This window comes from Nerophis lumbriciformis, linkage group LG27 (genome assembly GCF_033978685.3).
Source record: "Nerophis lumbriciformis linkage group LG27, RoL_Nlum_v2.1, whole genome shotgun sequence".
Classification (NCBI taxonomy): Eukaryota; Metazoa; Chordata; class Actinopteri; order Syngnathiformes; family Syngnathidae; genus Nerophis; species Nerophis lumbriciformis.
This window is the reverse complement of record NC_084574.2, coordinates 38161450-38187309: the sequence shown is the minus strand read 5'-3', so window position 1 is coordinate 38187309 and position 25860 is coordinate 38161450. Positions and strand designations below refer to the sequence as shown.

Here is a 25860-nt window from a genome sequence, read left to right as displayed (position 1 = left end):
TATAGTATAATCACTGGATACATATAACAATTTAATTAATTTTTTTTCTTTTTGCATTTTTTTTCTTTCCATGATGGAAAGAAAAAACTTTTTTTACTTACAACTATACCAGTGACTGCACGTCACTGGTATAGTTGTAAGTAAAAAAAAAAAGGTCAAAGACAAAGCTATTCGGGTTCTTGTGAGTATATACACTTCACTGCCGATGTAGGGGGGCGCCACCTAAAATCTTGCCTAGGGCGCCAGATTGGTTAGGGCCGGGCCTGAGAACACATGTTATGTTACGTTCACGGTTACTATGGCAACAGACATTTTTTGTCACATAAAGCCCGACATTTTTCGTTAAAACGTACAAATTATTTCACTGCTGGTTGACTGGCTGCGGCGTATTTTACTTTGAAAATCTTAGACGGAAGCAGCGAGCGTTTTTTGCGCTAAAGCGGCTTGGAGCGCGTCGGCTCGGCACGGTGATGCTGAGGAGAGAGAGAGCGAGAGAGAGAGAGAGCATCTCCCCCGGGCGAGGCCGAGCGATCTGGCGGACGTGTTAGACGCCGCAGAGGCGATCCCACCTGCGTGCAGGTGCACTTCCGCCCCGCAAAGATGCTGGCCGTCCCGCTGGGCGGCTCGGCGTCTCACGGCAGACACGGCCTGAGCAGCGGCGCCAAGAAGACGTCGAAAAAGTGCCGCGCGAGACGAAGCAAGCGAGGTCGGCGACGTCGGAGCAAAAAGAGCAACAGGAGCGACAACAAATGCCAACAACCCTTTTTACCGCCGGAGGTAGCATCTTCCTTTTAGCACCCTTAGCAACATGCTAGCTCGCCGCAACAACAAAGTCACTTGTGACGTCACCGACGCGTGACGTCACCGAAACGCCAGACACGTCTTGTGTGTACACAGAATGCTAACTCTGTGTTTGCAGGCAGAATGAAGTACAACCCCGTTTCCATATGAGTTGGGAAATTGTGTTAGATGCAAATATAAACGGAATACAATGATTTGCAAATCCTTTTCAACCCATATTCAGTTAAATATGCTAGAAAGACAACATATTTGATGTTCAAACTCATAAACATTTTTTTTTGTGCAAATAATCATTAACTTTAGAATTTGATGCCAGCAACACGTGACAAAGAAGTTGGGAAAGGTGTCAATAAATACTGATAAAGTTGAGGAATGCTCATCAAACACTTATTTGGAACATCCCACAGGTGTGCAGGCTAATTGGGAACAGGTGGGTGCCATGATTGGGTATAAAAACAGCTTCCCAAAAAATGCCCAGTCTTTCACAAGAAAGGATGGAGCGAGGGTCACCACTTTGTCCACAACTGCGTGAGCCAATTGTTGAGCAGTTTAAGAAAAACCTTTCTCAACTAGGAATTTAGGGATTTCACCATCTACGGTCCGTAATATCATCAAAGGGTTCAGAGAATCTGGAGAAATCACTGCACGTAAGCAGCTAAGCCCGTGACCTTCCATCCCTCAGGCTGTACTGCATCAACAAGCGACATCACTGTGTAAAGGACATCACCACATGGGCTCAGGAACACTTCAGAAACCCACTGTCAGTAACTACAGTTGGTCGCTACATCTGTAAGTGCAAGTTAAAACTCTCCTATGCAAGGCGAAAACCGTTTATCAACAACACCCAGAAACGCCGTCGGCTTCGCTGGGCCTGAGCTCATCTAAGATGGACTGATACAAAGTGGAAAAGTGTTCTGTGGTCTGACGAGTCCACATTTCAAATTGTTTTTGGAAACTGTGGACGTCGTGTCCTCCGGACCAAAGAGGAAAAGAACCATCCGGATTTTTATAAGCGCAAAGTGTAAAAGGCAGCATGTGTGATGGTATGGGGGTGTATTAGTGCCCAAGACGTGGGTAACTTACACATCTGTGAAGGCACCATTAATGCTGAAAGGTACATACAGGTTTTGGAGCAACATATGGTGCCATCCAAGCAACGTTACCATGGACGCCCCTGCTTATTTCAGCAAGACAATGCCAAGCCACGTGTTACATCAACGTGGCTTCATAGTAGAAGAGTGCGCGTACTAGACTGGCTTGCCTGTAGTCCAGACCTGTCTCCCATTGAAAATGTGTGGCGCATTATGAAGCCTAAAATACCACAATGGAGACCCCCGGACTGTTGAACAACTTAAGCTGTACATCAAGCAAGAATGGGAAAGAATTCCACCTGAGAAGCTTCAAAAATGTGTCTCCTCAGTTCCCAAACGTTTACTGAGTGTTGTTAAAAGGAAAGGCCATGTAACACAGTGGTGAACATGCCCTTTCCCAACTACTTTGTCACGTGTTGCAGCCATGAAATTCTAAGTTAATTATTATTTGCCAAAAAAAAAAAAAGTTTATGAGTTTGAACATCAAATATGTTGTCTTTGTAGTGCATTCAATTGAATATGGGTTGAAAAGGATTTGCAAATCATTGTATTCCGTTTATATTTACATCTAACACAATTTCCCAACTCACATGGAAACGAGGTTTGTATTTGTGCTAACTGTGTGTGTTTGCAGGCAGAAGAAGGAAACATTGAATATAAGGTAGCTAGCCGCCGCCAACACCTCAAAGTCCGGCGGGTCACGTGACGCTAACACGTGACCTTTGCCCCCCCCAGCTCAAGCTGGTCAGCCCCACTCAGTACCGCTTCGAGCATCTGGCCACGCAGCTGAAGTGGCGTCTGCAGGAGGGTCGCGGCGAGGCCGTCTACCAGATCGGCGTGGAGGACAACGGTCTGCTGGTGGGCCTGAGCCAGGCCGACATGGAGGCGTCCATCGCCACCTTGAAGAAGATGGCCGACAAGTACGTTGGCGGCGAGCTCGCCCGGCTGTCCGCCGTGTTGACGTGTCTTGTCACGCCGCAGGGTGGGCGCCGACATCACGGTGCTCCGGGAGCGGGAGGTGGACTACGAGCCGGACGCCAGCACGCGCAGGATCGCTGAGGTTCTGGTGCGGAAAGTTCCGGACGATCAGCAGGTGACGAAGGTTGACCATGGTGCGGTGCCAAACAAAGACTAAAGTCTGTCCGTGTGCAGTTCCTGGACCTGCGTGTGGCCGTCTTGGGCAACGTGGACTCCGGGAAGTCCACCCTGCTGGGCGTGCTGACGCAGGGCGAGCTGGACAACGGGCGAGGACGAGCGCGTCTCAACCTCTTCAGGCACCTCCACGAGATCCAGACGGGACGCACGTCCAGCATCAGCTTCGAGATCCTGGGCTTCAACAGCAGAGGACAAGTCAGCACGTGCGTGTCCCAGCCAGGTGTGCAAGGGTCCGCTCATCCCATGTCTGTGCAGGTGGTCGACTACAGCCACTCTCGCAGCGCCGAGGAGATCTGTGAGAGCTCCTCCAAGATGATCACCTTCATGGACCTGGCTGGACACCACAAGTACCTGAAGACCACCATCTTTGGCCTCACCAGCTACTGCCCCGACTTCGCCATGCTGGTGGTCAGCGCCAACACGGGAGTGGGTGAGGTCCTTCTACTTTGCTCAACTGCAGAGAGTGCTAGGCCTAGACAGTGGTGGTGATACCGTGTCATTGTTTAGGTTGCTTACGCAGGAGGGAAAGCAGGGCTTCTCAAATGCGGATATGTGTAGGGGGGGCGTGACAGACAATAGCATACGGATCAATAAATAAACATTCACTTCAGGGGGGGCGGGAGAGACAATAAGGTACATCTTGACACATACAGACCAATAGATAAACATTCACTTCGGGGGGGCTAATAAGTACTGTCTACAAACCCCGTTTCCATATGAGTTGGGAAATTGTGTTAGATGTAAATATAAACGGAATACAATGATTTGCAAATCCTTTTCAACCCATATTCAGTTGAATATGCTACAAAGACAACATATTTGATGTTCAAACTCATACTTTTTTTTTTTTTTTTTTTTTTTTGCAAATAATAATTAACTTAGAATTTCATGGCTGCAACACGTGCCAAAGTAGTTGGGAAAGGGCATGTTCACCACTGTGTTACATCACCTTTTCTTTTAACAACACTCAATAAACGATTGGGAACTGAGGAAACTAATTGTTGAAGCTTTGAAAGTGGAATTCTTTCCCATTCTTGTTTTATGTAGAGCTTCAGAGTATTTTACGCTTCATAATGCGCCACACATTTCGTACAAAGCCCACATAAGGGCAAGGAAAAACTCACCCCAGTGGGACGTCGATGTGAATGACTATGAGAAACCTTGGAGAGGACCGAATATTTCCAAAAACAATTTGAAATGTGGACTCGTCAGACCACAGAACACTTTTCCACTTTACATGAATCCATCTTAGATGATCTCGGTCCCAGAGAAGCCGGCGGCGTTTCTGGGTGTTGTTGATAAATGGCTTTTGCTTTGCATAGTAGAGTTTTAACTTGCACTTACAGATGTAGCGACCAACTGTATTTAGTGACAGTGGTTTTCTGAAGTGTTCCTGAGCCCATGTGGTGATATCCTTTAGAGATTGATGTCGGTTTTTGATAGAGTGCCGTCTGAGGGATGGAAGGTCACGGTCATTCAATGTTGGTTTCCGGCCTTGCCGCTTACGTGGAGTGATTTCTCCAGATTCTCTGAACCTTTTGATGATATTATGGACCGTAGATGTTGAAATCCCTAAATTTCTTGCAATTGCACTTTGAGAAACGTTGTTCTTAAACTGTTCAACAATTTGCTCACGCAGTTGTGGACAAAGGGGTGTACCTCGCCCCATCTTTTCTCGTGAAAGACTGAGCATTTTTTGGGAAGCTGTTTTTATACCCAATCATGGCACCCACCTGTTCCCAATTAGCCTGCACACCTGTGGGATGTTCCAAATAAGTGTTTGATGAGCATTCCTCAACTTTATCAGTATTTATTACCACTTTTCCCAACTTCTTTGTCACGTGTTGCTGGCATCAAATTCTAAAGTTAATGATAATTTGCAAAAAAAAAAAAGTTTATCAGTTTGAACATCAAATATGTTGTCTTTGTAGCATATTCAACTGAATATGGCTTGAAAATGATTTGCAAATCATTGTATTCCGTTTATATTTACATCTAACACAATTTCCCAACTCATATGGAAACAGGGTTTGTACATAATAGTAGTTCATGTACTGTTTATAATGTGTAGTGTCCTCCATGCAGCTGGTACCAGTCGGGAGCATCTGGGCCTGGCCATGGCGCTGAAAGTTCCCATCTTCGTGGTGGTCAGTAAAGTGGACGTGTGTTCGAGGGGCACGGTGGATAAAACCCTGCGACAGCTGGAAAGACTCCTCAAGCAGCCGGGCTGTAACAAGGTTCCTCTCATGGTCTCCAACCCGGACGACGCTGTTGCTGCTGCCCAGCAGTTCGCACAGTCGGCATGGTGCGTGTGTGTGTGTGTGTGTGTGTGTGTGTGTGTGCGCATGTGTGTGTGTGTGTGCGCTCCCTATGTGTGCTAACTGGTCCTGTGTGTGTGTGTGTGTGTGTGTGTGTGTGTGTGTGTGTGTGTGTGTGTGTGTGTGTGTGTGTGTGTGTGCGCATGTGTGTGTGTGTGTGCGCTCCTTATGTGTGCTAACTGGTCCTGTGTGTGTGTGTGTGTGTGTGTGTGTGTGTGTGTGTGTGTGTGTGTGTGTGTGTGTGTGTGTGTGTGTGTGCAGCATCACGCCCATCCTGACAGTGTCCAGTGTGTCAGGAGAAAGTCTGGAGCTCCTCAAAGTCTTCTTGAACGTTCTTCCTCCTCTGAGCAACAGCAAAGAACAAGAGGAGCTCATGCAGCAGCTGACTGAGTTCCAAGTGCGCGCACACACACACACACACACACACACACACACACACACACACACACACACGTCATTTCACTTTTTACACTATTATTGTTTTCATTACCTCTATTCTTTTTAAGATCATAGTTATTATAATAATTTTTATAATAATTAATATAAACAAATCAGAGACCTAATCCTGCAGCCACCAAACCGGATCCCCTCAACGCCTTGACTGCGCCTAGAAATTCTGTCCATAAAAGTTATGAACAGAATAGGTGACAAAGGGCAGCCTTGGCGGAGTCCAACCCTCACATCATCCGCTTTCTGCGGATGATGTGGTCCTGATGGCTTCATCTGGCCAGGATCTTCAGCTCTCGCTGGATCGGTTCGCAGCCGAGTGTGAAGCGACTGGGATGAGAATCAGCACCTCCAAGTCCGAGTCCATGGTTCTCGCCCGGAAAAGGGTGGAGTGTCATCTCCGGGTTGGGGAGGAGACCCTGCCCCAAGTGGAGGAGTTCAAGTACCTAGGAGTCTTGTTCACGAGTGGGGGAAGAGTGGATGGTGAGATCCACAGGTGGATCGGTGCGGCGTCTTCAGTAATGCGGACGCTGTATCGATCCGTTGTGGTGTAGAAGGAGCTGAGCCGGAAGGCAAAGCTCTCAATTTACCGGTCGATCTACGTTCCCATCCTCACCTATGGTCATGAGCTTTGGGTTATGACCGAAAGGACAAGATCACGGGTACAAGCGGCCCAAATGAGTTTCCTTCGCCGGGTGGCGGGGCTCTCCCTTAGAGATAGGGTGAGAAGCTCTGTCATCCAAGAGGAGCTCAAAGTAAAGCCGCTGCTCCTCCACATGGAGAGGAGCCAGATGAGGTGGTTCGGGCATCTGGTCAGGATGCCACCCGAACGCCTCCCTCGGGAGGTGTTTAGGGCACGTCCGACCAATAGGAGGCCACAGGGAAGACCCAGGACACGTTGGGAAGACTATGTCTCCCGGCTGGCCTGGGAACGCCTCGGGATCCCCCGGGAAGAGCTGGACGAAGTGGCTGGGGAGAGGAAAGTCTGGGCTTCCCTGCTTAGGCTGCTGCCCTCGCGACCCGACCTCGGATAAGCGGAGGAAGATGGATGGATGGATGGATGGATGGATGGATGGATGGATAAACAAATCATTATATTAATGTTAATTGATTATTATATTTAATATTGCAGTTATTATTCCTATTATTATTGTTGTAATTGTATTTTGCTCCTCCTACTCTTATAATCAAAGCACTTAACTCCGCCCACCATGTCTCCCATGATGCATTGCAGCTACACTTGTCAGTCAGCCCATGCTGACTGTGCGTCAATTACAAGTTTAAGGCCCTCACAGTCGTCTATTAACATTATTATTAATATTCCTATTATTGGTATTATTATGATAAATATGATCATAATCATTAATACAGTAATTATTATCAATTGTATTATTACAATTATTATTTTTAGTATTCCTATTATTATTATTATTCCTAATATTGGTATTATTATGATAAATATAATAATCATTACAGTAATTATTATAAATGGTCTCATTACAATAACTAATATAAATGTTATAATTTTTTTAATATTTTTATTATTACAATTATTATTTTTGGTGTTATAATTATTATTCTTATAATTATTATTATTATTCCTATTATTGGTATTATTACTCGTATTATAACAATAATCATTGTTACAGTAGTTATTATAATTAGTTTTATTACAATAACTAATACAAATATAATTATATTTTTATTGTCACAATAAATCTTTATTATTGTAACTATGATTATTATTCCTATCATTATTATTATTATTATTCCTATTATTGGTTTTACTCGTATTATTATTATGATAAATATAATAATTATTACAGTAATTATTATAAATGGTCTTATTACAATAACTAATATCAATATAATAGTTTATTTTTACAATTATTATTTGTAGTATTGTAATCATGATTTTTCCTGTCAGTATTATTATTATTATTTTTCTTATTATTGGTATCATTACTCGTATTGTGATGGATCTAATTATTACAATAATTATAAATGGTCTTATTACAATAACTAATATCAGTATTATAACTAATATATTTTTTATTATTACAATTATTTTTAGTATTGTAATTATGATTATTCCTATAATTATTATTATTCCTATTATTGGTATCATTACTCGTATTATGATGCATATAATAATCATTATTACAGTAATTGTTATAAATTGTCTTATTACAATAACCAATATAAATATAATTATATTTTTATTATTACAATTATTATTTTTAGAATTGTAATTATGATTATTATTCCTATTATTATTATATTTATTATTCCTAGTATTGGTATTATTACTCGTATTATCATGATAAATATAATAATCGTTACAGTAATTATTATAAATGGTTTTATGACAATAACTAATATGAATATAATTATTATACTTTTATTACAATGATTCATTTTAATATTGTAATCATGATTATTATTCATATTATTATTACTATAATAATAATTATTATTCCTATTATTGCTATTATTACTTGTATTATGATAAATATAACAATAATCATTATTACAGTAATTATTATAAATTGCCATGTTACAATAACTAATATAAATATAATTAAATTTGTATTATTACAATTATTCGTTTTAGTATTATAATTATGATTATTATTCCTATAATTATTATTATTCCTATTATTGGTATTATTACTATAAATATAATAATCATTATTACAGTAATTATTATAAATTGTCTTATTACAATAACTAATAAATATAATTATATTTTTTATTATTACGATTATTATTTTTAGTATTGTAATTCTGATTATTATTCCCATTAATATTATTACAATAATTATTATTATTCCTATTATTGGTATCATATGATTTATCATATAATGATAAATCTAATAATTATTACAGTAATTATAAATGGTCTTATTTCAATAACTAATATCAATATTATACATATTATATTTTTATTATTACAATTATTTTTAGTATTGTAATTATGATTATTCCTATAATTATTATTGTTATTATTCTTATTATTGGTATTATTACCCGTATTATTATGATACATATAATAATCATTGTTTCAGTAATTATTATAAATTGTCTTATTACAATAACCAATATAAATAGAATTCTATTTTTATTATTACAATTATTCTTTTTAGTATTGTATCCATGATTATTATTCCTATCATTATTACTATAATAATTCCTATTATTGCTATCATTACTCGTATTATGATAAATATAATAATAATCGTTATAATTACCGTAATTATGATAAATTGTCTTGTTACAATAACTAATATAAATATAATTAAATTTTTATTATACAATTATTCGTTTTAGTATTATAATTATTATTATTCCTATTATTGGTAATACTATAAAGATATCATTATTTCAGTAATTATTATAAATTGTCTTATTTCAATAACTAATAAATATATATATTTTTAAATTATTACAATTATTCTTTTTAGTATTGTAATTCTGATTATCATTCCTATTATTATTACAATAATAATTATTATTCCTACTATTGGTATCACTACTCGTATTATGATAAATATAATAATTATTACAGTAATTATAAATGGTCTTATTACAATAACTAATATCAATATTATAATTATAATATTTTTATTACAATTATTTTTAGTATTGTAATTATAATTATTCCTATAATAATAATTATTATTATTCCTGTTATTGGTATTGTTACTCATATTATTATGATACATATAATAATCATTATTACAGTAATTATTATAAACTGTCTTATTGCAATAACCAATATAAATATAATTATATTTTTAATTATTCTTTTTAGTATTGTAATTCTGATTATTATTCCTATGTTATTACAATAATAATTATTATTCCTATTATTGGTATTGTTATTATGATACATATAATAACCTGTATATATGTAATTATTATAAATGGTCTTATTACAATACCTAATATCCATCCATCCATCCATCCATCTTCTTCCGCTTATCCGAGGTCGGGTCGCGGGGGCAGCAGCTTAAGCAGGGAAGCCCAGACTTCCCTCTCCCCAGCCACTTCGTCCAGCTCCTCCCGGGGGATCCCGAGGCGTTCCCAGGCCAGCCGGGAGAGATAGTCTTCCCAGCGTGTCCTGGGTCTTCCCCGTGGCCTCCTACCGGTCGGACGTGCCCGAAACACCTTCCTAGGGAGGCGTTCGGGTGGCATCCTGACCAGATGCCCGAACCACCTCATCTGGCTCCTCTCGATGTGGAGGAGCAGCGGCTTTACTTTGAGCTCCCTCCGAATGACAGAGCTTCTCACCCTATCTCTAAGGGAGAGCCCCGCCACTCGGCGGAGGAAACTCATTTCGGCCGCTTGTACCCGTGATCTTGTCCTTTCGGTCATGACCCAAAGCTCTTGACCATAGGTGAGGATGGGAACGTAGATCGACCGGTAAATCGAGAGCTCTGCCTTCCGGCTCAGCTCCTTCTTCACCACAACGGATCGATACAGCGTCCGCATTACTGAAGACGCCGCACCGATCCGCCTGTCGATCTCACGATCAACTCTTCCCCCACTCGTGAACAAGACTCCGAGGTACTTGAACTCCTCCACTTGGGGCCTAATATAAATATGATATTTTTAATGATTAATTATTGTATTTTGCTCCTCCCACTCCAAACATCAAAGCGCCAACATGTCTCCCATGATGCATTGCAGCTACACTTGTCAGTTGAAAGCCTCTAGTGGACACAGTGGTGTACTTGCAGGTGGACGAGATCTACTCGGTGCCTGAGGTGGGCACGGTGGTGGGCGGGACTCTGTACAGGTGAGGACACGGTGGTGGGCGGGACTCTGTACAGGTGAGTGTACGGCGAGCGCCCAACAATGTGTGTGTGTGTCAGTGGGGTGTGCCGCGAGGGCGAGCGCCTGGTGGTGGGGCCCACGGACCAGGGCCACTTCCTGCGCCTGAGGGTGGCGAGCATCCAGAGGAACCGCTCGGCGTGCAGGCTGCTGAGGGCGGGGCAGGCGGCCACGCTGGCGCTGGGCAACTTTGACCGCTCGCTGCTGCGCAAGGTGAGAGGTCGCCCAGAGCGCCGCCTCGCAGCGATGTGACGGCTGCTGTCCCGGCAGGGGATGGTGATGGTGAGTCCCAAGATGAAGCCCACCGTCTGCCGGGAGTTCGAGGCCGCCATCGTGCTCCTCTTCCACGCCAAGACCTTCCGCCGGGGGTCACAGGTCACCGCCCACGTGGGCAACGTGCGGCAGACCGCCGTGGTCCAGAGCCTCTACGGGAAGGTGCATGTCGGCGCTACGTTTGCAAGATGGCTGCCGGCAGGTCACGCCACTCTCTTCCCCTCGCAGGACGAGCTGCGGACCGGCGAGCGAGCCGTGGTGGGATTCCGCTTCATCAAACATCCAGAGTACCTTCGGACCGGCGCCAAGCTGCTCTTCAGAGAGGGCGTGACCAAAGGCATCGGCCACGTCACCCGCCTGCTGCCTGCGGACCAGAACCACCGGCAGAACCAGAACCCTTACTAGGCTAATCTGATCGCGCCAAGAACTTGTGGACGCCATCTTGGCTCCTTTGAGCACTTTAAAGGTGAATGTATCATTTCCTCTGCATGCCACACCTTCAATAAATCACCTCGTCAGAGGCAGGAGGCGGAGTCATGCTGAAGATGAATCTTTAATCTTGTGACCTGATCTCTGGCAGCTGTCAATCATTCAGTCAAGCGTCTTGTCGGGGGCGGACCCTCGCGCAGACCTGTCAATCATCGGGAATATTAGCAGCGCTACATGCTAATGCTAACTGAGGAGGACTCACCCCCAGCAGGTTCCGGGCGACGTAACCTTCGCGGTCGCCACATCTCGCCCACCACCACTCGTCCTCCGCCTCGTCCTCCCGCCTCAGCACCGTCACGCACTCGCCTTCCTGGAGGCGGAGCTCATCGCCACTCTCAGGCTCGTAGTCCCACAGGGCGTAGACCACGCCCCTATTCATCACCCCCATCTTCTCCTGCACGCCTGCACACACAAACACACATCTAGACCCTCACATGTATTATTGTCACTAAACTACTGGCCTTTCACAATCTGTAACCCGTGTAATACTTGTGTGTCTGTATCACAATCTGTAATCCATGTACTAATTTGTGTGTCTGTATCACAATCTGTGCGTCTGTAATCCGTGTACTGATTTGTGTGTCTATATCACAATCTGTGCGTCTGTAATCCGTGTACTGATTTGTGTGTCTGTATCACAATCTGTGCGTCTGTAATCCATGTACTGATTTGTGTGTCTGTATCACAATCTGTGCGTCTGTAATCCATGTACTGATTTGTGTGTCTGTATCACAATCTGTGCGTCTGTAATCCATGTACTGATTTGTGTGTCTGTATCACAATCTGTGCGTCTGTAATCCATGTACTGATTTGTGTGTCTGTATCACAATCTGTGCGTCTGTAATCATTGTACTGATTTGTGTGTCTGTATCACAATCTGTGCGTCTGTAATCATTGTACTGATTTGTGTGTCTGTATCACAATCTGTGCGTCTGTAACCCATGTACTGATTTGTGTGTCTATCACAATCTGTGCGTCTGTAATCCATGTCCTGATTTGTGTGTCTATCACAATCTGCGCGTCTGTAATCCATGTACTGATTTGTGTGTCTGTATCGCAATCTGTGCGTCTGTAATCCGTGTACTGATTTGTGTGTCTATATCACAATCTGTGCGTCTGTAATCCGTGTACTGATTTGTGTGTCTATATCACAATCTGTGCGTCTGTAATCCATGTACTGATTTGTGTGTCTGTATCACAATCTGTGCGTCTGTAATCCATGTACTGATTTGTGTGTCTGTATCACAATCTGTGCGTCTGTAATCCATGTACTGATTTGTGTGTCTGTATCACAATCTGTGCGTCTGTAATCCATGTACTGATGTGTGTGTCTGTATCACAATCTGTGCGTCTGTAATCATTGTACTGATTTGTGTGTCTGTATCACAATCTGTGCGTCTGTAATCATTGTACTGATTTGTGTGTCTGTATCACAATCTGTGCGTCTGTAACCCATGTACTGATTTGTGTGTCTATCACAATCTGTGCGTCTGTAATCCATGTCCTGATTTGTGTGTCTATCACAATCTGCGCGTCTGTAATCCATGTACTGATTTGTGTGTCTGTATCGCAATCTGTGCGTCTGTAACACGTGTACTGATTTGTGTGTCTATCACAATCTGCGCGTCTGTAATCCATGTCCTGATTTGTGTGTCTATCACAATCTGCGCGTCTGTAATCCATGTACTGATTTGTGTGTCTATCACAATCTGTGCGTCTGTAATCCAGGTACTGATTTGTATCTGTATCGCAATCTGTGTGTCTGTAATCCGTGTACCGATTTGTGTGTCTGTATTGCAATCTGTGCGTCTGTAACCCGTGTACTGATTTGTGTGTCTATCGCAATCTGTGCGTCTGTAATCCATGTCCTGATTTGTGTATCACAATCTGCGTCTTTAATCTGTGTTCTGATTTGTGTGCCTGTATCGCAATCTGTGCGTCTGTAATCCGAGAATTGATTTGTGTGTCTGCATCGCAATCTGTGCGTCTGTAATCAGTTCAGTTTGTGTGTATTTTAATTTGTGTGTCCGTATTTTGATTTGTGTATGTAAAAACACACAGATGTTAATACGGACAGATACATTTTCTTTTACACGGACTCATATCAAAATACAGACACACAAATTAAAACGCGCACAGATCTGATCACACACACACACACAGATTGAGATACAGACACAGTGAATCGGATTACAGACGCACATATTGAGATACACACACACAAATTAGTACACGGACACTTGGATCTGATTACACACAAATTAGTACACAAACGTGAATCTGATTAAAGACACAGATTGAGGTACACACACAAATTAATACACAAACGTGAATCAGATTACAAACGCACAGATTGAGTTAGACACACAAATTAGTAAACAGATATGCAGTGATTACACACACAAAGATGGCGATACACACACAAATCAGTACACAAACACGAGAAATGGATTACAGACGCACATACTGAGATATAGACACACAAATCAGAACACAAACACGTGAATTAGATTACAGACACACAGATTGAGATATACACACAAATCAGAACACAAACACGTGAATCGGATTACAGACGCACAGACTGAGATATAAACACACAAATCAGTACACAAAGACATGAATTAGATTACAGACTGAGACAGACACACAAATCAGTACACAAACACGTAAATCAGATTACATACACACAGACTTGAGATATAGACACACAAATCAGTACACAACACGTGAATCATATTACAGACACACATACTGAGATATAAACACACAAATCAGTACACAAACACGTGAATCAGATTACAGACGCACAGACTGAGATATAGACACAAATTAGTACACAAACATGTGAATCGGATTACAGACACAGAGTGAGTTATAGACACACAAATCAGAACACAAAGACGTGAATTAGATTACAGACACAGACTGAGATATAGACACACAAATCAGTACACAAACACGTGAATCAGAGTGAAACACAGTTTGCTACAATATTACAATAATACTTCCATACCTTATACATTAAATACAATACTACTTGCATACATTATACATTAAATACAATAATACTTGCATACATTATACATTAAATACAATAATACTTGCATACATTATAGATTAAATACAATACTACTTCCATACATTATACATTAAATACAATAATACTTGCATACATTATACATTAAATACAATAATACTTGCATACATTATACATTAAATACAATAATACTTGCATACATTATACATTAAATACAATAATACTTGCATACATTATACATTAAATACAATAATACTTGCCTACACACAGCCTATAAATCTGATGGTGGTCAAAGGATGGACCACCAAAGATGAGGACTTCCTGATGGAACTTCTAGAATGTTCTCTAGAGTGAGGAAGTGTGTGGATCAGAAGTTTCTCACCGTAGAGGAACTGCGAGCACTGGGCGTAGCCGTCCTCCGTGTCTTCGCACTTGTCGGCGGCCGTCTGCATGTCGCTGTAGGTGGCGGCGAAGACAGCGGCGCCCGACTCCACCAGGAACTTACACGCCCGCACGTTGTTGCAGGAGGCGGCGCAGTGCAGCGGCGTCCTGGCGACACACCACCAACAGAGCGTGAGAACACATAACTACGCGTCGCGACCTTCGGGGGGGCGCCACGCTCTACCGACCAGCCGTCACTGTCTGCGGCGTTGACGTCCACGCCAAACCACACCAGGAGCTTGACGATGTCCGTGTGTCCGGCGCACACGGCGTTGTGTAGCGCCGTGATGCCCTCGTCGTTGGCCGCGCTGGGGTCGTCCACCTGCAAGACAAGCAAGCGTCAGGGACCACAGCGTCCAAGATGGCGAGGGGACTCACATCGTAGATGACCCTGCGGACGAGGTCGTACTCGCCCTCCAGCGACGAGTCCAGCAGGATGGCGAGGGCGTTGAACTTGACCCGCAGCGCCCGATCTACAGGACCCGAGTCAGCTTTGCGCAGGATGGACTTCTTTGCCTGAAAGGTTTATTAACATTAATATTATGATTATAATTACTATTCTTATACCTATTCTTATTATATTATTGTTATTATGATAATTACTATTGTTATACATATTATTATTATTATGATAATTACAATTATACATATTATTATTATTATCATCATGATAATTACTATTCATTTTCCTATTATTATTATTATTGTCATCATGATAATTACTATTCATTTTCCTATTATTATTATTATTGTCATCATGATAATTACTATTCCTTTTCCTATTATTACCATCATGATCATTACTATTCCTTTTCTTATACCTATTATTATTATTATTATCATAATTACTATTTGTATACTTATTATTATGACAATTACTATTCTTATACATCATTATTATTATATTATGATAATTATTATTCATATACCTATTATTATTATGATAATTACTATTTGTATACCTATTATTATTATTATCATTATTATAATTACTATTATATTCTTATACCTACTACTATTATTATTATTATCATCATCATTATAATAATATTCTTATACCTATTATTATTATAATTACTATTCTTATACCTATTATTCTTTTAATAATTACTATTCTAATACCTCTTATCATAATTACTATTTTATGCCTATTATTATTATGATATTTACTATTCTTATGCCTATTATTATTATCATCATAATTACTATTTGTATACCTATTATTATTATTATGATAATTACCATTATACATCATTATTATTATTATTATGATAATTACTATTCGTATGCCTATTATTATTATTATGATCATTACTATTCGTATACCTATTATTATTATTATCATTATTATAATTACTATTCTTATACCTACTACTATTATTATTATCATCATCATTATAATTAATATTCTTATACCTATTATAATTATTATTATGATAATTACTAATCTTATTATAATAATTACTATTCTTATACCTATTATCATCATTACTATTTTATGCCTATTATTATTATCATAATAATTACTATTCTTATACCTATTATTCTTATACCTATTATTATTGTCATGATAATTACTATTCTTATACCTATTATTATCCATCCATCTATTTTCTACAGCCTATCTCAGCTACATTCGGGCGGAAGGCGGGGTACACCCTGGACAAGTCGCTACCTCATCACAGCCTATTATTATTATTATGATAATTACTATTCTTATACCTATTATCCATCCATGCATTTTCTATCGCTTATTCCCTTCGGGTCCTATTATTATTATTTTTATTATTATCATTATAATTACTATTCTTATACCTATTATTATTATTATCATCATAATTACTATTGTTATACCTATTATTATTATTATTATCATCATGATAAATACTATTATACCTAATACAATTATCATGATAATTACTATTCTTATACCTATTATTATAATCATCATTAATATTCTTATACCTATTATTATTATTGTCATGATAATTACTATTCTAATACCTATTATTATTGTTATTATTACTATCATGATAACTATTCTTATACCTATTATAATTATTATCATGATAATTAATATTCTTCTACCTATTATTATTATTATAATTACTGTTATACCTATTATTATTATCATGATAATTACTATTCCTTTTCCTAATATTATAATTATTATGATAGTTACTATTCCTTTTACTATTATTATCACGATAATTATTATTCCTTTTCCTATTATTATTATCATGATAATTACTATTCTTTTTCCTATTATTATTATTATCATCATGATAATTACTATACATTTTCCTATTATTGTTATTATTATTATCATCATGATAATTACTATTCTTTTTCCTATTATTATTATCATGATAATTACTATTCATTTTCCTATTATTATTATCATGATAATTACTATTCTTGTACTTATTATATTATAATTACTATTCTTATACCTATTATTATTATTATCATAATAACTACTCTTATACCTATTATAATTATCATGATAGTTACTATTCTTTTTCCTATTATTATTATCATCATGATAATTACTGTTAATTTTCCTATTATTATTATCATTATTATCATCATGATCATTACTTTTCCTATTATTATTATTAGCATGATAATTACTATTGTTATACCTATTATTTTTATATTATGATAATTACTATTCTTATACCTATTAATATTATTATCATCATGATTACTATTCTTATACCTATTAATATTATTATCATAATTACTGTTCTTATACCTATTAATATTATTATTATCATCATGATAATTACTATTCTTATACCTATTAATATTATTATTTTTATTCCAGCACTCCCCGCGACCCCGAACGGGACAAGTGGTAGGAAATGGATGGATCATTATCATGATAATTACTATTCTTATACCCATTAATATTATTATTGTTATTATCATTATCATGGTGATTACTATTCCTATTCCTATTATTATAATTAACATGATAATTGTTACTCTTATACCTGTTATAATTATTATTATTTTCATGATAATTACTATTTTTATTCCTATTATTTACATTATAAATATTATATTTTAATAAAATGGTATATTAGTATACTATAATAGCAATCATTATTATGATTTGTTATTACAATAATATTTATAAAATAATGCTAATAAAAATGGCAATAATAACTATGATTAATATGTATTCCTAATTATTGTAATTAATATTATTCTTATTTATATTAACATTATTATTCCTGTTATTTTTATTCCTATTATGACAAATATTGACATCATTATTATTATAGTAATTAATATAACTACTAAAGGTCTACTTATTACAATAATAGTTATATGTATCAATATTATAATACTAATAATTATAATAGTAATTATTATAAAATTTCTATTATTACAGTATTATCATTCAATAATAATAATATTGGAATAATAATTGTAATGATTATATTTCATATTATTATTATTGTTCTAATAATGATTATTGTAATCATAATGTCATGACTATTAGTATCATAATTATTATTATAATGATAATATTTCACGTGATTATAATAATAATAATGATTATTATGATATTATTATTCTAATCCCTTTGAGCGGGAGGTCCACTCACCGTGACCTCAGGGGGTCGCAGGTTGGGGGTGTGGTCTCCTTGCGAGAGGCGGGACGAGGGGTCCGGATGAGGCGACGTGATTGGATGCAGCACTTCCTCTTTGGCCCCCCCAAGAGCAGTGGCCGGGGGACGGGAAGACGCGGAGCTTGTGATGGGTGAACTTTGGGGACGTGGGGGTGGAGTCACCTCATCCTCTGGGGTCTCCATGGCGATGGTCTCCATGGCGGCCATGGTGGTCTTCTGGTAGAGGAGCTTCTGGATGTTGGGCCCCGCCGGGCCTTCGGGCTCCGTGACGGAACCACGCTTCTTCAGGGGCCGGGGGGCGTGGTGCCGGCGCCGCAGGACTTCCGGGTCGGTGGGGTAAGACAGGAAGGGGAGGAGCTTTGTGGGACTGAGCGGCCGAGTGGGGGCTGGCTCTGCAGGATCCGCTCTACAACTTTCAGTCCCGCCCCTTTTTGAGGCGCACGAGGGGAGGGGCCTCCCGTACACTGGGGGAGGAGGTGACAAGTTGACCTTTAGCGGCGGCGGCGAGTCACCTGCTTGGCAGCGTGGCAGCGTGCAGCTCTTTCCCAGGAGGCTTTGCTGCGTGTACACGAGGATTATGGACGCCGCCGCCACCGTCAAAGGCTTCTGCAGCACAGGGGGGAGGGGCCCTGAGGTGTCGGCGGCGGCGGCGGGGGGGCTCTCCCGCTTGCTGGCCAGATGTAGGGCGCCCCTTGCTGGCCGCATCCTTCCAGGGAAGGTTCCGGTGGAGAAGGCGGTGGATGGAGGCGGAGCTCTAGTTGCCGTCTGAGCTTGAGACCACGCCTACCAGCCAAACACACAAACACGGGTGTAACACGGTCCTCAGCGAGAAGGAGACAGGCGGGAGTCCACTGGTACCTGGTCTTCAGCCATGTGATTGGTCCTTGAGGGGACAGGGGGCGGAGCATCTGTAGCGTCGCCTGAGCTTCCAGCGTCCTTGAACGCAACGCCTGATGAGTGGCGGCGCAGGCCGGCCACGCGGGGCAGTGTGGAGGCGTGGGCGGGGCTAGTCTCCACAGCTGCAACACAACAACACGTCTGATTGGCTCACGGAGATCACGTGACTGGCCTACCTGAGGCTGCTTCCTGCGGCCGGCGGAGCGGGATTGGCGTCGGCAGGGTGGTGGCGCCCTCCTGGCGGGGGGGCAGTGGGGGCCCCTGACAGGAGGACTGGATGTACGGACCCACCGCCGCCACAGCAACGTCCGAGGTGACCTGCAGGGGGGGCCGACACAAGTGGGCAGGACCCCCAGGGGCCCACACCTTTGTCTCCTGGGGCTGCAGCGCCGCCTTCTTCTTCCAAAGACGGAGGCGGAGCTCAGAGAGGCGTCGCTCCATGGCCGCCACATCCACGTTCTTCTTGTTCAGGCCCGACCTCTGATGCTGCAGTCGGCTGCTCTGGTCCTGGTTCAGCTGCTTCCTCAGCTGGAAGGTCCAACGCCACGTTAGCATCTTCATTAGCAGGCCACGCTAGCATCTTCATTAGCACGCCACGTTAGCATGTTTATTAGCACGCCAGTTAGCGCCTTCATTAGCACGCCTCGTTAGCATCTTCATTAGCACGCCACATTAGCATCTTCATTAGCCTGCCACGCTAGCATCTTCATTAGCACGCCACGTTAACATCTTCATTAGCATGCCACGTTAGCGTGTTTATTAGCACGCCAGTTAGCGCCTTCATTATCACGCCACATTAGCATGTTTGTTAGCACGCCAGTTAGCGCCTTCATTTTCATGCCACATTAGCGTCTTCATTAGCTTGCCACGGTAGCATCTTCATTAGCATGCCACGTTAACAGTTTTATTAGCACTCCATGTAGCATCTTCATTAGCACGCCCATGTAGCATCTTCATTAACACGCCACGTTACCATTTTTGTTAGCACACCATATTAGTATCATGACGAGCACGCCCTGTAGCATTTTCATTAGCACGCCACGTTAACATCTTGTCTAGCCTGCCACGTTCACCTTCATTAGCACGCCCGTTAGCATCTTTGTTAGCATGCCATGTCAACATTTTCGTTAGCATGCCAGATTAGCATTTTCATTACCATGCCACGTTAGCATTTTTGTTAGCACACCATATTAGCGTCTTGACGAGCGCGCCATGTAGCATTTTCATTAGCGCGCCACGTTAACATCTTGTATAGCACGCCACATTAGCGTCTTGACGAGCACGCCATGTAGCATTTTCATCAGCACGCCACGTTAACATCTTGTTTGGCCTGCCACGTTCACCTTCATTAGCACGCCACGTTAGCATCTTCATTAGCACGCCACGCTAGCATCTTCATTAGCCTGCCACGTTAGCATTTTCATTAGCACGCCATGTTAGCATGTTTTTTAGCACGCCAGTTAGCGCCTTCATTAGCACGCCACGTTAGCATGTTTATTAGCACGCCAGTTAGCGCCTTCATTTTCATGCCACATTAGCGTCTTCATTAGCTTGCCACGGTAGCATCTTCATTAGCATGCCACGTTAGCATTTTCGTTAGCACACCATATTAGTATTTTGACGAGCCCGCCCTGTAGCATTTTCATTAGCACGCCACGTTAAATTCTTGTTTAGCCTGCCACGTTCATCTTCATTAGCACGCCCGTTAGCGTCTTGTTTACAAGGATACGGACCCCTCTGTGTACCAAGACGAGATAGACCTATTTATTAGGTGGTGTGACACTAACCATCTTATTTTAAATGTGACCAAGACACAGGAAATGGTTTTGGATCCGAGGAAAGTGACTGACCATGAGCCAGTGGTCATCAAAAATCAGGAAATCACCCAGGTATCCTCATATAAATATTTAGGGGTTCATATTGATAATCTTCTCTGCTGGAAGACACATATTGACAAACTGTGCAATAGACTGCAACAGAGGCTATATTTTTTGCGAAGATTAAGATTGTACGGCGTAAGCAGCCACATCATGATGATTTTCTACCGTGCCATTGTAGAGAGCATCATTAGATACGGGATCACCTCATGGTTTGGCAACCTAACCGTTAAGCTAAAAAGCAAACTGGCCGGCATGCATAAAACGGCAATGAAAATCGTAGGGAGGAAAGAATATGAGCCTATACAGAGCATCTATGAGCAGGCAGTTAGGAAAAAAGCTAAGAAAATTATTTCCAACTCACAACACCCACTCTTTCCTGAATATGGAACCCTGCCATCAGGGAGAAGACTCCGGGTCCCACTATGCAAATCTAACCGCCTTAAATTATCATTTGTTCCAGCCTCCATTAAGCTGACCAACAATGTGCAATAGAATTTTAATACATAGGTTAGCACTTTTTTAGCACATAGCACTTTAGCAGATAGCTAAATGTCTATCAAGCTCCATGTTCTGATGTTTAAATGTTAGTTGTATGGTTGTGGTTGTGTCTGTGCTTGTGTTTTTCTTCTGTTGTTTTTGGGTATGTTAAGAAAGCCATGATGCACTGTGCCCAAGACAAATTTCCCCGCGGGGACAATAAAGTTGAACCTTGACCTTGACCTTAGCACGCCACATTAACATTTTGTTTAGCACGCCACATTAGCATCTTGACGAGCACGCCATGTAGCATTTTCATTAGCACGCCACATTAACATCTTGTTTAGCACGCCACATTAGCATCTTGTTTAGCACGCCACATTAGCATCTTGACGAGCACGCCATGTAGCATTTTCATTAGCACGCCACATTAACATCTTGTTTAGCCTGCCACGTTCACCTTCATTAGCACACCCGTAGGCGTCTTCGTTAGCATGCCATGTCAACATTTTCATTAGCATGCCACGTTAGCATGCCAGATTAGCATTTTCATTAACACGCCACGTTAGCATTTTTGTTAGCACACCATATTAGCGTCTTGACGAGCGCGCAATGTAGCATTTTCATCAGCACGCCACGTTAACATCTTGTTTAGCCTGCCACGTTCACCTTCATTAGCACGCCACGTTAGCATCTTCATTAGCACGCCACGCTAGCATCTTCATTAGCCTGCCACGTTAGCATTTTCATTAGCACGCCATGTTAGCGTGTTTATTAGCACGCCAGTTAGCACCTTCATCTTCATGCCACATTAGCGTCTTCATTAGCTTGCCACGGTAGCATCTTCATTAGCATGCCACGTTAGCATTTTCGTTAGCACACCATATTAGTATTTTGACGAGCCCGCCCTGTAGCATTTTCACTAGCACGCCACATTAACATCTTGTTTAGCACGCCACATTAGCATCTTGTTTAGCACGCCACATTAACATTTTGTTTAGTACGCGACATTAGCATCTTGACGAGCACGCCATGTAGCATTTTCATTAGCACGCCACATTAACATCTTGTTTAGCACGCCACATTAGCATCTTGTTTAGCACGCCACATTAGCATATTGACGAGCACGTCACATTAGCATCTTGACGAGCACGCCATGTAGCATTTTCATTAGCACGCCACATTAACATCTTGTTTAGCACGCCACATTAGCATCTTGTTTAGCACGCCACATTAGCATCTTGACGAGCACGCCATGTAGCATTTTCATTAGCACGCCACATTAACATCTTGTTTAGCCTGCCACGTTCACCTTCATTAGCACGCCCGTAGGCGTCTTCGTTAGCATGCCATGTCAACATTTTCATTAGCATGCCACGTTAGCATGCCAGATTAGCATTTTAATTACCACGCCAAGTTAGCATTTTTGTTAGCACACCATATTAGCATCATGACGAGTGCGCCATGTAGCATTTTCATTAGCGCGCCACGTTAACATCTTGACTAGCCTGCCACGTTCACCTTCATTAGCACGCCCGTTAGCGTCTTCGTCAGCATGCCACATTAGCATTTTCATTAGCACGCCACGTTAGCGTCTTCATTAGCACGCCAGATTAGCACATTCAACTGGCACACGGACCTGCAGCTCCCTGCAGAGGCGCATCAGCTCCACGGAGGAGGAAGCGGAGGTGGCGTGGAGGCGGGGAGGAGGAGGAGACAGCAGTGAGCTGCTCCTCAGCGCCTCCAACTGGAGGCTGAGCTCCTCCACCCGCGCGACGGCCAGCAGCACCTCCTTCTGCTTCTGCTGCAGCACATCACTCATCTGCTCCACCTCGCCCGCTGCGGGAGCACACACACGCAGCACCTCCATGACATCGCCCGTCGCATGGCCACGCCCCTTCCTCGGCGACCACCCCCCCCGCTCACCCAGCTCGCTGTTGCCGAGGTGTTTGTTCTCCACTCGGCCCCTGAGGGCCCGCACACGCTGCAGCTTGGCCTCCTGCCTGAGGACGTTCTCTTGGAGCATCTGCTCCTCCTGATGCTCCTCCCGATTGTCCTCCTGATGCTCCTCTGGCCTCAAGGTCCACAGTCGCGGCTTCTGGGGGCCACAAGGGGACGAAAAAACATCATCAGACATGATCACAGTCTGGCGGCCTGCACGTCCCGAGGTCAAGCGGTCCAGACGGGAAGGGAGGGGGCGGAGTCGGGCTGTGAACCTCATCAAGGGCCAGACAGGATGTAGAGCGCCACCTCGTTAGCGCCGTCCTAATCCAGACAGATTAGAGCCCCCCCGCCGTGAGGGACGCCATCACAACAATGTGGCGTCTGCTGACCCGTCATGTGACCATGACATCACGCTACCATACGACCACGCTGTCTCTTTAAGACGGTCAAAGGTCACAATTAAGGCTGGGATTAAGAATTTGCCACGTCGTCATGGCAACCTGAGCATCGATGTCACATCCTGAACTTTGGCTGGGGCCATATGGGGTGGTCACATGACCAGGTGGGCTTCACTTTTCATGGATAACACGGTCACCATGGCAACTGTTGCCGAGCAGAACACAGATCCCCCCCACCTCCTGTGGCCCCCCCTGCCTTCACGTTGTCATGGTAACGCAGGTGCCTGTCACTCGCCCCCAGCTACCTTGATGACGTCATCTACAACGTTTCCGTCAACGCCGCCTTGTCGTTCAACACACTTCCGCCACCGCAGATGATTGACAGCTGTGTCAACAAGTCCACGCCGACCATTTACTTTTTTAAACGACAAGCCCCTCCCACTTGTTAGTTCATTAACACACAATATGAAGTAGCAGTGCAAGGTGAAAGGTCACCAGGGGGGGGCTCACCGGCATCATGGTGTCCACACGAAGAAGCAGGAGGTAATCGCGCGGCGTCCACGACCACTTTGACCGCGCGTGTGAGGATCACTGCCATTTAATTCACGCACAGCGAATCAAGCGCCTGTACGTGACGACAGCTTCCGCTTTGGCTCTTCAGCAGAAGAGGGGGGAATAATCCATCACGTGGATCCGATTCGAGCTCAATAGCATAATTAATCATTGTGGTGTGAAAAGGGATGTTTGGTGTCACGTGTGACACGCCAGGTACAGCTCGTGCTCCGTGGCGTCCTTTAACATTTGTAGTCACTCGTCCAAAACATTTTATTTTGAAAGTTGACATGTGTATAATTCCGGTTTTAAGCGTTTCCGGGCAACCACCATATACTCCTCCCTGTGTCTTAAAATGCGTGAACGAAACATTCGCCGGAAATAAACAGACGTTTCAAAATAAATGAGGGGAATAATCCATCACGTGGATTGGAGCTCAATAGCATAATTAATCATTGTGGTGTGAAAAGGGATGTTTTGTGTCACGTGTGACACGCCAGGTCCAGCTCGTGCTTCGTGGCGTCCCTTAAATTTTGTAGTCACGCGTTCAAAACATTTTATTTTGAAAGTTGACATGTGTATATTCCGGTCTGAAGCGTTTCCGGGCAACCACATAAACTTCTTCCGGTGTCTTAAAATGAGTGAACAAAACATTCACTGCGATGAGGTGGCGACTTGTCCAGGGTGTACCCCGCCTTCCGCCCGATTGTAGCTGAGATAGGCTCCAGCGCCCCCCGCGACCCCAAAGGGAATAAGCGGTAGAAAATGGATGGATGGATGGACATGTGTATATTCCGGTCTGAAGCGTTTCCGGGCAACCACATAAACTTCTTCCGGTGTCTTAAAATGAGTGAACAAAACATTCGCCGGAAATACACAGACGTTTCAAAATAAATTGGGGGGAATAATCCATCACGTGGATCCGATTGGAACTCAATAGCATAATTAATCATTGTGGTGTGAAAAGGGATGTTTTGTGTCACGTGTAACACGCCAGGTCCAGCTGGTGCTCCGTGGCGTCCGTTAACTTTTGTGGTCACTCGTCCAAAACATTTTATTTTGAAAGTTGACATGTGTACAATTCCGGTTTTAAGCGTTTCCGGGCAACCACCATAAACTCCTTTCTTTGTCTTAAAATGCGTGAACAAAACATTCGCCGGAAATAAACAGCAGTTTCA

At 42.1% G+C, this 25860-nt stretch overlaps 2 protein-coding genes across 2 annotated transcripts; one reads left to right on the top strand and one right to left on the bottom strand.

Moving 5' to 3' along the window:
* Positions 1-236: 236 nt before the first annotated feature.
* On the top strand, positions 237-11454 carry gtpbp2b (GTP binding protein 2b). Its single transcript, XM_061987983.2, has 12 exons — positions 237-777; positions 2527-2553; positions 2628-2812; positions 2874-2985; positions 3045-3242; positions 3303-3477; positions 5133-5352; positions 5627-5762; positions 10555-10613; positions 10690-10861; positions 10919-11083; positions 11150-11454. Exons 1-12 carry the CDS (start codon positions 601-603, stop codon positions 11324-11326), a joined length of 1803 nt encoding a protein of 600 aa, XP_061843967.2. The 5' UTR covers positions 237-600; the 3' UTR covers positions 11327-11454.
* Positions 11412-24752, bottom strand: LOC133624434 (apoptosis-stimulating of p53 protein 2-like). The gene is made up of 11 exons (XM_061987981.2): positions 24641-24752; positions 23715-23886; positions 23428-23627; positions 19608-19959; positions 19393-19553; positions 18511-19317; positions 15270-15407; positions 15080-15213; positions 14833-14999; positions 11613-11812; positions 11412-11552 (listed from the first exon to the last, which is right to left on the bottom strand). The coding sequence occupies exons 1-11, from the start codon at positions 24647-24649 to the stop codon at positions 11517-11519; spliced, it is 2376 nt and encodes a 791-aa protein (XP_061843965.2). The 5' UTR covers positions 24650-24752; the 3' UTR covers positions 11412-11516.
* Positions 24753-25860: the final 1108 nt, after the last annotated feature.